This window comes from Sitophilus oryzae, unplaced genomic scaffold (genome assembly GCF_002938485.1).
Source record: "Sitophilus oryzae breed Bouriz unplaced genomic scaffold, Soryzae_2.0 scaffold_484_pilon_pilon, whole genome shotgun sequence".
NCBI classification, from domain to species: Eukaryota; Metazoa; Arthropoda; class Insecta; order Coleoptera; family Curculionidae; genus Sitophilus; species Sitophilus oryzae.
The window spans coordinates 124,378-139,922 of record NW_022147067.1 but is presented as its reverse complement, the minus strand read 5'-3'; the positions used below and the strand labels follow the sequence as shown (position 1 = coordinate 139,922).

Here is a 15,545-nt window from a genome sequence, read left to right as displayed (position 1 = left end):
TTTTGCGCTAAGATCAGTTTCTAAGGAACTTAACTTCTCAACCTCTAGAATAGCCTATTATGCCCTTTTTGGAGTCACATCTTCGTTATGCCCTTCCATTCTGGGGTACTTGCTGCGCAACAAAATTTGATCGTGTTTTCAGACTTCAAAAGAGAGCAGTTCGATATTTATTGGAACTGAACAGTAGAACTCACTGCCAGAATTTCTTTAAAATATTGAAAATACTGACTCTTCCTTCTTTATTCATTCTTGAATCCGTTTGCTTAATCTACAAGCACATATCTGCTATTCCCGAAAGGCCATCTCATAACTATCCACTTAGGAATGCAGAGCACGATCTTTATCTGCCAACCCCGAGCTCAGAACTAGTTAAAGGTTCAATACTGTACAATGCCAAAAAATGTACAATCATCTGCCTTTGAATATCAAGTCGCTTTCATTCTTTCCCGCATTTCGCAAGCTCTAAAATCATACCTACTGAGAGAGCCCTATATGCGGTAAACGACTTTTTTGTTGATGTTTAATTATGAACAATTTTGAATTTTAAAATTTTGATCATCTCACACACTGGTCAAAGGTCAAGTATTTAATATTTTATAACTTTAAAATTATATCTATTTACTGCGTACTGTTCTAAAATTGTCCATGTATATTCTTTTTGTAATTTTAAAGACTTAATTTTTTTTGAATTGTACTATTTGTATTGTGTATTTTTTGTTGTTTGTATTTTTTTGTGATTTTGTTGTTTGTGAGTGCTTTGTCGATGAAGCTGTTTTGGCTTTTTGCACAATAAAGCGTTGTTTGTTTGTTTGTTTGTTTGTACTATGGTTGTTCTATTAATGTTAATATTGTAAATAATAACTAGAATATGCATTATAGTGCTAAGTTTGATATTTGTTATTTGTTTATTCTTCCAAAAATCAAAATTCCAAAATCCAATATAATTAATTATAAATCCAACATAATAATGAAAAAAAGTGTCACTTCGCACATTGCTATCAATTCGCCAACCTTGTCATTTTTTGACGTTTGTAGAAAAAAGTAATATTTTTATAATAAACTTATTTTCTATTTTAGAAAGCTTGGTGTAGAATTTTGAAGACTCTGTGGTATGGTTCATCAAAGTGACGATTTAAAAAAAAACATTTTATCATCAAGTGCATATTTTCTAGATAGTTTATTTTTAATTTATCTTTTTATTGGAGACATTCGCGTTTGGAGAAGATGACGGGGTAACGAAAAATACCAATCTATAAAATATAATAGTCAATAACAAAGGTTCCAGTTTCTAATACTTTCACATTGGCATATAAACATTATTCATCATCGAATAGTTTAATGACAAGAAATACAATGCATAAATCACACGACTTTATTGTTTTTTCTACGTTGATTAAAGAAAGTATTATTTTTTACATAGATTTTACTCTGAGCAATATTCGTGGGAAAAAATAATGTAGATTTTATTGCTCAAGAATAGCTTGAAATTATATGGATATATAAGAATATCTCTCAGATTTCATTTTCCTTATATCAATTTGCTTTAATTTAAAAAAAAATCTCTGTACATAGGTATAGATATTTGGTTTCTATTTCTAGTTGTTCAAATATAAAAACTTGTTTTAGTCCGAATAAAATATTTGTTTTAAAATGTTAAAAAACTGTATAGATACATACTCCTGTTTTTAGTATTTCATATTACATATTTAGTAGCGGAGCTCAAGGGGGGGATTTTGGGATGAGTACATTCCAAATTTTCAAATACAATGGGACCCCTTTTTAGCCATCTTGAGCTCCCCTATTACTTTAGTTAAAAGAAACTTACCACCAATTCTGCAAATTTGGCATCTAATTCTTCTTGGCATGGCATCGGTTGAGTGGGGGTAATGGCTTGAAGTGTTAACGTTCCAGTATTTTCTACTACACAGTATGTTATTTCGGGTGGTTCGTCATCCTGAAAGAAAATTGAACCATATTAGTATCATCATCGGATACCTAAACACCCAAGTAGCATTTTCACGACTTGCGACCACATGTTTACTAAACACAACGTTGGATTAGTTACAAAAAATAGTTAGCTCCCTACCATGGTATTAAAATAAATTTAAACGTTTTTATAACGTTGTGCCGACGTTGGACTAGTGCTACAGCAAAGTAGAAGCTTCTGCGGCGTCGAATAAACGTTGTCTTGTAACCTTTTTTACTTAAGTGATCTTTAGGTAATTCGGACAACGTAGTTACAACGTTGGACAATATAGAGTTTTCCGACGTCAGTTTCAGGACCTATTCCAACGTTATGCAAACGTCGTCTGTTTTACTAATTCCAACGTTGTTTAGATTTCCTTATTCTTACGTTGGTAGGACGTCGAGTCACTACCTTTTTGCAACTGTATTGAACCATAACCTTAAATCTTAAATTTTCACTTCATTGTTCTGTTCAGTCAGGCAGTACTGTGTTTGTTTTTATAAACAAAAACTTAATTAAAATGGGACATAAGAAAGGTACATATAAAACTAAATTTAAATATACATCGACATATATTACCGATAGTTTATCCACTCCCTCGTTTATTTAGATTATAGACGGCGGCACAAGCTAGACTCTAGGATGACTAAATTAGGCAATCTTGCGACTAGTATACTACCTGTTAAGGCCGAACTGCGACTTTATTAGTCCAGTATGCGACTACTCGAACTACTCCATCTTAATCTCCAAAACAACAAAGTGAAAGCCGCCATGTTGTTAAATAAGAAAATGTTTCGTTCCTAAAATAGCAATTCCTGCTTTTTGAATACATTAACTTGAAATATTTGACCCTAAAAAACACGCGGAAGCAATTTTTTCGACTGCGAATAAATTATTCTCATTTTACTAAAAATAAAAAAAAAATTCAAGAAAATTTTTAAAACTTCTTTAATTTTAAGGCCCATTAGTATTTTTCAAAGTAGAAACAATACATTTATCAATAAAGTTGTTTGCGTTTAACTTTTTTACCTTGGGTAACGAGTTACAGAGTCGGTTAAAGTGTTTCAATAATTATGATCTTCAAACATCCTCCACACTTAAATACTTTTGTTTTGTTTTCCTTCACTGCCATCTGACATATGTCTCTAACTAAATTATAAAAATAATATTTTTACTATAATTATCCCAATTTAGGATAAAACGCGACTTAGACGCCATATTAGTTTTGTATTTCTGTGAATTAGGATTTTAAACAAGTTGCAGTTTGTACTAAATTAGGCTTCTAGCCAACGTCGGTATCCAACGTCGTTTCGACCCAAAAATTATTCTCCAAACCAGTGTAGACTAGGGTTGGCACGAGGTTGTGCCGACGTTGCGCCCCGACGTTTGGTCGCGTGACACAACGTTGTTCCTACATCCAAATGCTGCTTGGGCAGAGTATTAATTTTGTACACAATCACATACATTGATTGTAGTAGGTACCTTAATACCTTAGTAGGTATTTCGATTCATATTGTCCTAACCATTGCCTGGAAACTTATATGGTGAAATTTTGATAAAATAATTTAGTACTCACTAAAAACACGGTACGTCGCCAGTGGTAGGAAAAATCATTTTTAGAGGTTACTAGTTTATTTGGTTGTCTGTGATATGCATATATATGGTGTTTCCTAATTAATCTAAAAAATAAAAAATCGTTAGAAAACGGCTTAAGGCGGGCTCTTAATAAGTATATTTATTTTTTTCTCGGCAACCGTTTGATGAACAAGAAAAACTCAAAAGATCAATTTTGTTGAAAAAGGATGGCCAGTCAAGAAAAAATATATTTTCTTTAAAAAAGCAGTAGTGTACCATTTATGTTAAGCAAAATATCGATTTTTTTTTAATTTTTAACACCCTGTAGATCAGAAAGGAAGTACTTTAGACCCAATGGTTATATAAAAATTGTTTTAAGAAGACATGAGGAATCACACCACAGTTTTTTAGACTAATTAGAAAAAGCCCTGTATATTGTCAACTTGACAATTATTGTTGATACATCTAAAAATACCTTTTCTGTGAAAAAAGCCCGATTTTCGTCTGCAAATACCGGTATGTTTTTTAATATTCTATCTATCTAAATTTTAAATATCATAGTCAGAAATAGTTTTATTATTTATTAACTGTAAAAATGGTATACTTATAAGTTTTGTCAAATATTGTGATTTACTTTCTACCTTGTAGTCAAAATTTATATTTAATAAACTGTAAAATGTATATATTCTTATGTTTTATTAAAGTTACTCTGATATACTAATATATCAGTGTAACTTTAAAACTAAATCCTCTGAAATCAAATATAAACATAAAAAATATTTACAGCAGAAAAGGCGAAGGCGCTGGGTTAAACGTAGTCTCTACTAAGAACACGGAGGGGCGCTTTGACCCAAAATTTTACTATTAAGTTTCATATCTATCTTAATAGAAGATTAGTTTCTTTTATCTATGGTCCTAACGTATGTTACAACTTCAAATAAACCATATGCGAAAATGTCAAAAGTTGACTTATGATATGTCATTCTATTTTGAGTGTCATTTTCTGTCGAATGAAGTAGATATCTACCGAGGGTGCCTTTTAAAAATCAAAATTTGTAGATAGCAATTTCCAGTGAAACAGGAAGTGACCAAAACTACTGAATACGTCTATCAATCCTAATTTATGTCATATACTAAGATACAAATATGTTTTTTTTTTCTGAAAAAAATAAAAAAGTTATAGGGGTGAGCCACTTTTGGAACGGACCCGGTATAATTATGAAAATAAATTGTAATCATATAAGAATACCATAAAATTACCGTACTTTCTACAATATCTACAACAAATTTGTTTAAATAATTGTAAAGCACCTAGAAAACGAAACAAATGGTATACGGTAAATTTAAACAAGCCATAGTGTAAAGAAAATACCATACTGTATTTATTCTAATAGATCTGGCGATTTTAAATATGCAATTTGCTGACTTATCGACCAATCTTCTCTCAGATACTGTTTTCTGTCTATCGAAGACGAAGCTAACAAGAGAAAGCATACCATAGAAAATCTGCTAAATAATTTATGAATGGTTTGAAATTGAAGTTGTCAACACATTTTTAGGCTGATGGCAAAAAAATTGCGAAGATTATATTTGGATAAATGTCTTCATTTGTATTGTAGTTTTGACAGGCACTTTAAGATTATGGTTAAGAGGATTTGCCTAATCAAGAGAGGAAAATCAAGCGTGAATTAATAAGCCGGTTCTATTATTAGGGACGGTAGTGTTTCGATATAAATTGGATGATTTAATTTTTTAGTTCATGTTGATAAATATTTCCTTTCATTTACTCTTTCAAATTATCTCAAAAGAAAGTTTTCATAATAGTTAATAATGTATTGGTGAGGCATCTGAAATTGATAGTTATGCATGATGGTTATTGCTTCTTTACCTTTTCTAAAAAATATCATAACGTAAATCATAGTCAATTTTAAAATTGTAAATAGTATGGGAGGGGAGAAGTTAATCACCGCGATCTTATACATCTATTGCCTCCCTCTTTCTTGAGTTATACCTCAACTATGATACGAGGCGACAAGTTGCAAAACCCGGCTTAACTATTTTTTTAAAAAAATGACCTAATGATATACATTAATGGTGGACCCTAAAATCTACATAAACATAGTCTCCCAAATTGCAGCAAAAGTCGCCTATTCCTATATAAAATTCACTACAAATTACGTTACTGCAGCAAAATCCGTCTTATCCATTTATACTTGCTTTTTATTGTCATTATGGTTGCAACTCCCGCATTTTTTCATAGGCTTTTTACACAAGTAGTGTAAAAAGTAGTACACAGTAGTATTACAACTGACGTCTTATCCATGTCAAATCCTTACCCAATTTTAATAAAATAGCACACCTAATAATTTCAACAAAATAAAAACACCATCTCACCACAATACACCAAAACACTTTTACTTTTACACTGGACGCGCGTTTCGCTAACCATGTTAGCATCATCACCAGATGATTATAAACTGTTGTTTGAGTTTAATGTGATATAATCATCTGCTGATGATGCTAACATGGTTAGCGAAACGCGCGTCCAGTGTAAAAGTAAAAGTGTTTTGATGTATTGTGGTGATTTAGTGTTTTTATTTTGCTGTGTAACACCAAAGGTTCCAACCCTCAACTGTAATAATAATTTCAAGTTAGGATGCAAATATCTTGCTGTAGCAAAATCCGCAAAACGAAACGAACATAAAAAACGTGCCCATTAAGAGGAATCATTGTCTTGTATGCGGTTTTTGTAGAAATATAAATTATAATAATTTACGCCTTGGGAGTAGCAAGGTACAGCTGGCCATGCTAGAGCCGTTCAGTATACAAGGAAGGTAATGTGGCTAGCACTACGCTTCAACCGCCTATTATTACCTCAGGATTGTGAATCCCCAGGCTGAGTCGACCTAGGTACCCAAACTATTTTTATTTTAATAAAAATAGTCAGCTGATGTAGGATTCGAACCAGCCAATGAAATGTCAGCTGTAGGATTCGAACCCACAACCTACAGATTGGTAGACGAGAGGTGTACCTTTACGCCACCGGGCATCTCAGAAGTGAAAATTAAAACGGTTTTCTTTGTCAAAAGAAGTTTTTGTCTCAAAATATAATAAGAATATATACTTACCTCCTGAAACGTTAATAATGTTTGAATAATGAATCTGCCACTGAAGTAAATAAATTATTCTGGAACTATCAAGGTAAAGGTCATCAAAACCCTATCGTAGTTCAGAACCAGTACTGAGAATACTCAAATGTAAGAGTTAATTACATTAAACTGGATACCGTAGTATAAGACTTTTATCCAAGGACCTAATTCTAAAACTGCTAAAACTAAAAAAGGAACTGCTAATGCTCATAACGAATAAAGTGTGGATTACCGACAAGTATCTCGACAAGACAAATGGTGATCGTGTACCATCTGAAACAGCAGAACATATAATCTGCGAGACCCTGGATCGAAAGCTATCCTTTCTGTTTGGGAAAGCATGACTAGAATTGGAGGAACTATCCTCCCATCCTGACATGAACCTATGCAAACTGGAACGAGATACAAATATAGGAGACTATTATAGTCCCTACAGGTGACAGTGTCTCCGGCATAGAAGTGAGTATCAAAAACTAAAATTAAAGTAAAAACTCCACTGAAAAGCTGGTTTTGGAATTCTACACAGAGATACGTTTTTATTTGATGTTTGCGTAGATAATAAATCTCCAAAAGGCATTTTTCAAAATTCACAAAATAATTACAAAAAGGAAATTTGGAAAGAATAACATTGTTAGGTCAGCTAGTTTAATATAGAAGAAAAATATTCAGCGGAAAACAAAAACGATAAGAAAGAAGTAATACAGGATGTCTTAAACAATAGCAAAAACGAAGGAAAGAGACCTTGAGCGCTTCGTGAAATATTTAGTTCATGAAACCATTGTGCCGCATTTCGCTAATACTAAGATCTCGATGTAACATTTTAAGTTTATCTCAAGGACACGTTTTACCAGAGATTTAAATGGAAAAGAGATATTTAAGACTCTAAATATTTTTTTATATATAATACCCAAGCATTTTTAAATGGCTGAAAGTATTTTAAAATCTACTTTAAATACCAATTTAAGTGTTTTTGGCTGAGGTCTGGACAACAAGGGGATCCATGATAGTGATAGTTGTGTCTGCCAATTTAATTCACAGGTAAATTATATATTCTGCCATCACCTCCACGTGCTATGATAATCTGTCATTAGAAGCACTTTAGTAATCTCTTACTATGTCTTCACTATACTTAATCCTTTATTATTTATTTTTTAGTTAATTAGGTAACAGCCACCAAAACACAAATATTAGGTATTGACAAATTTTACTTTATCTAATGACCAAATTTTATGTTAATTGTTAGATAAACAAGTGCTTATATACCGGGTGCGTCTAATTTTTTTCAGGTAAAAAAACGAGATTTGGTATGTAGTATAGAACATAAATTAGGGATTGATTGACGTATTCAATTGTTTTCGGTCACTTCCTGTTAAAGATTGGTTAAAACCAATCTAGAGTGCAATGGCTGTGTTAAAAACACTAATTTTTAGTCAAGGAGCCTTGGAAAAATAGATTTGATTGTCTAATGTTTTTCGTGTCTTGTCCTGGCCGGTTAAATGATGCCCAAATCATATTTTTAATAATTTCTCAATTTTTTCAAATGGAACAGAGAGTGGCTCATTGGTATATTTGGAAGAAGTATTTTTACGAATAATTTGGTACCACACACAATTTATTTTACAATTCCAAATAAACAATATGCGAAAATGTCGAAAGTTGACATATGAGATGTCGTTCTATTCAGAGTGCCATTTTCTATCGAATAAAGTAAAAAAATACCTTCTTAAGTCTTTTATTATTATTTAAGGCTACTTAAATCTCTCCAATATCATTCAGAAATTATTTAGTCATATTATTATTAGTAAAATATCTCCAAAACTGAGTTTTAGGGGCAATACAAACTTTTTTCTACTTGTGTTTATATTTTTCTATGTTTATACTTGTTTTATCCTCATAGATTGAAACTAATATATCTTCTAGAGTTCATTTCGTTAGCATCTTAGTGAAGGAACTATAGATCAGTTAGTGTATTTATTCATAAAATATAATACAAGCCGCTATAATACTAAAACGGTATCCAATCATTATTCAGAAAAATAAGAGAAACTGTTTCAAATTATCTGTTACTGGCATACCTGCATCATGGTATTTCCCGTATATTAAACACCTGGTTCTTTGATGTGCATAATATTATTTTTTAACAGGGACATTCTATTCTAAGTTTATTAGTGATAACATTTTATAAATACTAGGTACCAATTTAATGCTATATTTTTTCCCTCAAAACTGAATGTATTAGTAAAGACCTACTTTAAATTATTGTTATTTTATTATACTGGTATATAGGAATAAAAAATATACCTAGTATGATTAAAAAAAAACAGCATAGCAGCGCCCTTTGAAATGACCATTCATAATGTCATCTTTTAGACTACATATTATTTATGAATAATTGACATACTAATTTCTTAAAAGATATAATACAAAAAAATTAAAACGCTTCGAGAAACAAATCTACATATGTATATATGTCTAAAAAGGATTATTTACTAGATATAATTTACCTAAGTGTAGTAAAATCACAGTGTACATTTTAAGCAGATGATACAAATTTGTTTTACAAAATATTTGGTGTTTTAATATCAGAACAATATCATCAGAATAAACGTGGGCAATCTTGTAATCTTCTTAAAATGACATTAAATCGTATCCCTTTAACTCGGTGTTTTTTTCTGTCTTTGTCTAATTTACTTGCTTTGTCTGACTGTCTCGTCTTTACATTCTGAACTCTGTGGTAACAAATTAAGCGTGCAAGTTTGTACGCATACCGTGTGCGTCTCAAAAGTGGCTCATCCCTATAACTTTATTTTTACAGATGCAAAAACGATATTTGCTATATTAGCAATTGTTTTTGGTCACTTTCTGTTGGCACCTTCGGTATTTTTTACTTTATTCGATAAAAAATAACACTTGAATAGAATGACATATCATATTTTAACTTTTGACATTTTTGCTTAAAACAAAATTGTATTTTAAGTTTCATTCTAGGGTGCCAAGGCTGTGTTAAAAACACTAATTTTTAATCAAGGAGCCTTGGAAAAATATATTTGATTGTCTAATGTTTTTAGTGCCTTGTCCTGACCAGTTAAAAGATGTCCAAATCGTATTTTTAATCATATCTCATTTTTCAAACGGGACGATGGTGGTTCATTAGCATATTTCGAAAAATCATTTTTTACGAATAATTTTGTACCACAGTCATGGTATTTCGAGTCGGTTAGGATAAATAAACCATATTCGAAAATGTCAAAGGTTGACATATGATTTGTCATTGTATTCAGAGTGTCCTTTTCTATCGAATAAAGTAACAAAATATATACCGAGGGTGAGGGTGCCATTTAAAAATCAAAAGTTGTAGTCATTTCGGGTGAAACAGGAAGTAACCAAAAATAATTGAACACGTCAATCAATTCTAATTTGTCATATACTAACCAACATACCAAATCTTGTTTTTTTTATCTGAAAAAATAAAAAAGTTATACGGGTGAACCACGCTTATGATGCACCCGGTATATTAATGATTAGTAATAGAGAGATTATCACAGAAATTACCAATGACTGTCATTTCAAAAACTACTGTGCCACCTCTTTTAGACTCGTATCGTTGATTGAAATTAGTCAACCCTCGTATAATATCAATAAAGAAGTATAGAAACTAAAACATATAACCTAAAGCAGTAAATACCTTAAATCAATTTTTGGTACAAATAATAATAAAAATAAATAAAAATCATAACAAACTAAATTGAGAATAAAAATATTTACAAAAATATTTGGTGCAAATGTTATTTTTAAACATAGCCATACCTTTTAAGCACGCGTGTAAATTAACCCATTAACACGAAACTATTTTAAGAATCATTTAAATACATTATGCTAATTGCCCATTCGAAAGAAAAAAATAACAGGTTTCCTAAAGATGCTCTCGAAAACCGTTTCCAAATAAATGTTTAACATAATCTTTACTAGACGGTTACAAGCTAACAAATTTAGTTCTAAGTTGAACGCAACAGCTTAATCGATCGGATTAAGGCCGCACATTAACCTTATTAAGTCACAGATTTTGACAGACATTCGAAATCACGCTCGGTTGATTTTGAAAGTACTATATGATGATTAGGACTGGAAATATCATCGTGAAAATATCGTTCACGATATTTTCACGTAGTATTTTTTTGTATCTTGCCTGGCGCCTAAAGGTACGCGCACATTGACCAGAGCCGCACTCGCCGCACGAATCGCACTTTTTTTTCTTGTCGCGCACACTGATCCATACCGAACGCCCCGCACGCGCCGCATTATTCGCTATTTTGTTTCTTTTTGCCCCTACTACAGCCGTATTTGCCAATTTCAATATGAGCCATGAAAAATTTGCGAGCTTTCTTAGCATATTGAATTTATAATCTCCTCTTCGGCTACCTACGCTATGTAGAGTGGAAGGAATTGCGCGTGACGTCAGCAGCACTAGCCGCATTTACCGAAAATCATTCTGGCCCAGCAATGCTGGCCGCATTTTCGTCGATGCGATTCGTGTGGCTCTGGCAAGTGTGCGCACCTTCATAGAAAAAGCACAAACAATATTTTTCTTCGGTCGATGAGGCGCGTGCGGCTCTGGTCGGTGTGGGCGTACCTTTATACTTTTAGTTTTAAGGTAATTTGGTTGTGACTGCTCTATTGATGAAAATATGCCGTACGCAAGGGACAACATAACTTTTTAAATAATAAATATTTTTATTAACTAAATCTGCTACACCTTCAATAATTTTCGTCGATTAAATGAAAAATCATATCAGACCTTTTTTAAAGATCGTTTAATTTCCTACAAGAATGTGTTTTGATGTTTACAACAATACGCTGATTTTTTAGAAAGCAATAAAATTACAAAAAAATCACCGTATTATTAAAATGGGAAACAAAAAATTACGATGAGACACCACTTAATAGGTAAATATTAAGAGTCAATTTCACTAATGGGAAAAAGTAGTAAAATAAGCGTTCGGCATTTAACGTTTTATGTAAAACTGGCTAGATATTTTTACACAAGTGAAGAAGAAAATTAAAGATAAAGAATCATACTATATCCGTATTGTAACATATTTTTATAAAAAAAGATTATTTTTAAGATTATGATGGTCAAACATCAACAAAATATTTCTAATGTTTGGACTAAATTTTCTCGAAAATAAAGAAAAAATTTGAAATTCCGTTCCAATGCGGAAATATATTGAAGTTTTGTCATTACAGTGATAATATAATTTATATGGTTTTGTAACAAATTGCTCGCTATTTTATGGCAAATTCTGAAGCTCTGCAAACCTTAATTAAGCCTTAATCAAAGCACGTGTGTTTAGAATTTCGGGTGTGGCTTAACACGACAGGATCGGGCTAAGCCTTAGGCAGATTTCTGAAATATATTTCCTTCGGCCACACACCCGCTTTAAGGATGATTCACGGTACACCGTGACGGGCCGGGGCCGTGCGGCGGTGAAGGCACGGCCAAACATTGTCAAATGTTATTTATACTTATACATTAATGCTAAGCCGAGCACGGTCCGAGCTTCGCCGGAACCCGTCCGTGCCCCGTCCAAGAAATGTCGGTGTACATTTTTCCTCAAATCCACTACGGTCCGGCCCCGTTGCGGCAAACATAAATGAGCCGCCGCGGCTAAATACTTCGTTCGGCTACGGGCCTATAGCGACTGTTTTCTAGCAGTGTTGCCGCACCCAACTTTTAGCGCGTACCACATTATAAACTAAAAATGTACCACTTTGGTACAATTTTTTAAAGCACAACAAAATACATCTGCAAATGACTTTAACCGGTTTGGTCGTTGTGAATTTCTTCATAAATTTCTACATAAAAAAACTTCCTGGAGAAAGACACAAATCGAGACGAAAAACATGAAATAGAAATTCAGAAAACCCAATTATAAGTATGTATAGGTTGAAGAAATCTAAGTAATTCTAATACTACACACAATACTTGGAAAACTTAAATTTTATTAAAAAAAACGCAAATATAGAAGCATGTTAGAAACAGTAAATTTTCAAGTTTTTTCTTCGGGTTATTTAATATAGGCAACGCTATAGACATTACAACGTTTATAATACGTCGTTAATTAATGCGGATTGTCTCCGAATGGTATCGGTAAGCGCGTTTAATGCAATATCAACGACAATAATTATTAAATATCTATTCATTTTCGGTGCGCGTGGGAAATCATTATTGTACCAAATCATCCTGAATTTGAAAATGTAGTACCACTGTACCAAATAGAATTAAAAGTATCAAATTTGGTACAAATGTACCACTGCGGCAACACTGTTTTCTAGAATATAATCGGAACGGACATGATCTCCGTTGTCCATAGTGGTCGAGAACTATCGATAGTCCCCACCATCGATAATTATCGATAGTCGGTCCTTTGACCATGATTATTATCGATAGTGTTCGATAGTCATAATAATTAGTGAGTTTACCAGTTTTTAGGTTATTTTTTAAATAAATTATGTTTTGTGAGAGATCATTGACGTAAAAAACTAACCCAGACTCTTTAAATAACATTTTTATATTAAATCACCGCCTGCCAATGGAATGAACACATCACAAATCACATACGTTTTTTTTATATTTTGATTTATGTTTATTATTGTTTATCACATAAATTAAATTGCAAAATGTAAAGCAAAAATGCCAGATTAGATCCAAAAATCAGTTGGCCGTAAGCTTGAAGTTGACATTTGACGTTAAAGTTGACACTGTTGACAGTTAACGTTGACAGTGTTGACACGACATTTGATAATTTTGACAATAATGACATATTTTGGATTGACTAACTGCTCCGAAAACTCGTTTAAAAGAAGATTCTTATTTATTTTCAGCCTATGTTAAAGAACCGATTGGTTGTGATAAAAAAAATTAAACCTGAATGTCTTTACTTTATTGAAACTGGTAAATAGTAATAAAGACATAATTATCGAAAACTATCGATGGTCACAAATATAATATTGATAGTTTTCGATAGGCTATCGATAGTTCTCGACCACTAGTTGTCCACTCGGTGTAGCATATATTGAAGGCCCGGACGTGGCTCGGTGTCTACTTTACGGAACGTGCCCGGCTCGGGTACGGCCCGGTGTACCATGAATCATCCTTTATCCGTCTCTGAGGGCGACCCGAACAGTACAATGTAATAGACTCTTAATAGCCCAAACTTTACCAGATAGATTTTATCATTGTGAACGATATTTTCACGGTAACTAAAATAAAAAAATATATTATTTATAAAAAATGTCTATACCTATGTGGTGGATTCATCTCTCCAAAAAATTCCTATACAGGGTGTCTCAGAAAGAAATGCAAGTATATTAAGGGGTGGTAGATCTCGATAAAATCTCATATTTTCTCTTTATCATTTTTCAAATAAGGCCAAAATAACAGAAGTATTTTACTAAAAAAATAAAATAAAATAATATGAATTCTTTATAATGTCCACTAAAAATGTTCCGTTAGCTGCTGCTGTGGTCCCCTGGAAGGAGAATCATAAGATATAACAACTAAGATAGATAAAATGGACAATCAGAACTCTTTACAAAAGGCCACAAAACAGTTGGTGACCAACCAATCAGTAGAATGGTAGAAAAATTCAATAGGCCAGTCCATAGAACACTCGCCAAAATTTACAAAAACCTGACAAGACAGGAAAACTATCAACAATGTATTCAAAAAATAATAATAGAGTATTTGGTGTGCGACAGGGATGCGTGCTGTCTCCACACCCATTCAATTTCTTTTCCGAAGCTTTTCCAAGCATTTTCCAATAGGCTCAGGAGGGCATGGAAATGCGAATCAAGGTTAATGGAGTGTGTATTAACAATATCCGGTTACGCTGACGATATACGGTCTTTTATCGCTAATAACATACTCGACCTACAAAAACTGACCAACCACAGGCATTACTAGTTTAACTCAAAATTATAACTGTTGTTGGGGCTTGTAATATTACCCAAATCAAATACAAACTAAACTACATTTATTAACATCTCATTTGAAATAGTTTCTTAATACATGTAAATATTTATTATTAGAAAATAGCCACTATTATCATGGTCATAAATTTTGTGGCTATTTCGGAACTATATATATTTTAAGTTTTTCCACTTTTTCAGACATCTGCACCTCCTGTGATGGCTGTATAAATATTAAAAGACCGCATACTTTGTCAAAACACCCAATAACTAAGAGCAATTTGCATTTTAGATACTTTCGCTGAAAATATGAAAATACAAAGTCGTTAATATTTTATTGGGCTAAATTTGTATACAGCTTTTAGGTATTTAGCAATGTAAATAAGTATTTTCTACTATTAGGAAAATGTAAACGGAAATATTGTAATACTTTTTTATTTAGACAGAAGAAATATAAAGAATACATATAAATATCTACATCTAATACATGAAAATATCTCTTCCATATTTTATAAATTTTTCGTCAGATTGTTTATATCCGTACAACCTGAGCTCAACTTATCTTTGTAAAAAATATCGCTCATCTTCTAACCTCAACTATTATTGTAGATTTATACAATGACAATAATATTGGAAAATAATCGAAAATAATCATTATATCATAAATACAAAATGAAACTAATTTTTTTTTAAATACGTCTCATCATCATCATCATTTGCCGCTTATTCAACAATTTCCAATTATGGTGTAGCTTCCCTCACATATTTAAATAGTCTCTTTGTAGTTGGGTCGATTGTTGTCTATTATTGGCTATGCTTAAGAGTCCAAGTTATCCCTGCTAATTTCCTAATATCATGGTCCCATCTCAAGTTCGGTCTTCTTCTAG

General features: G+C 32.3%; 1 protein-coding gene across 3 annotated transcripts in view; it reads right to left on the bottom strand.

Annotated features, from left to right (window-relative positions):
* The window catches only part of LOC115886372 (disheveled-associated activator of morphogenesis 1), a 138,690-nt gene that overhangs the window by 47,695 nt on the left and 75,450 nt on the right, over positions 1–15,545 (bottom strand). For all 3 annotated transcript variants that reach the window (XM_030905474.1, XM_030905477.1, XM_030905476.1), the window contains exon 3: positions 1,826–1,954. In XM_030905474.1, coding sequence (XP_030761334.1) covers positions 1,826–1,954 — 129 coding nt within the window. The remainder of the gene's footprint in view (positions 1–1,825; positions 1,955–15,545) is intronic.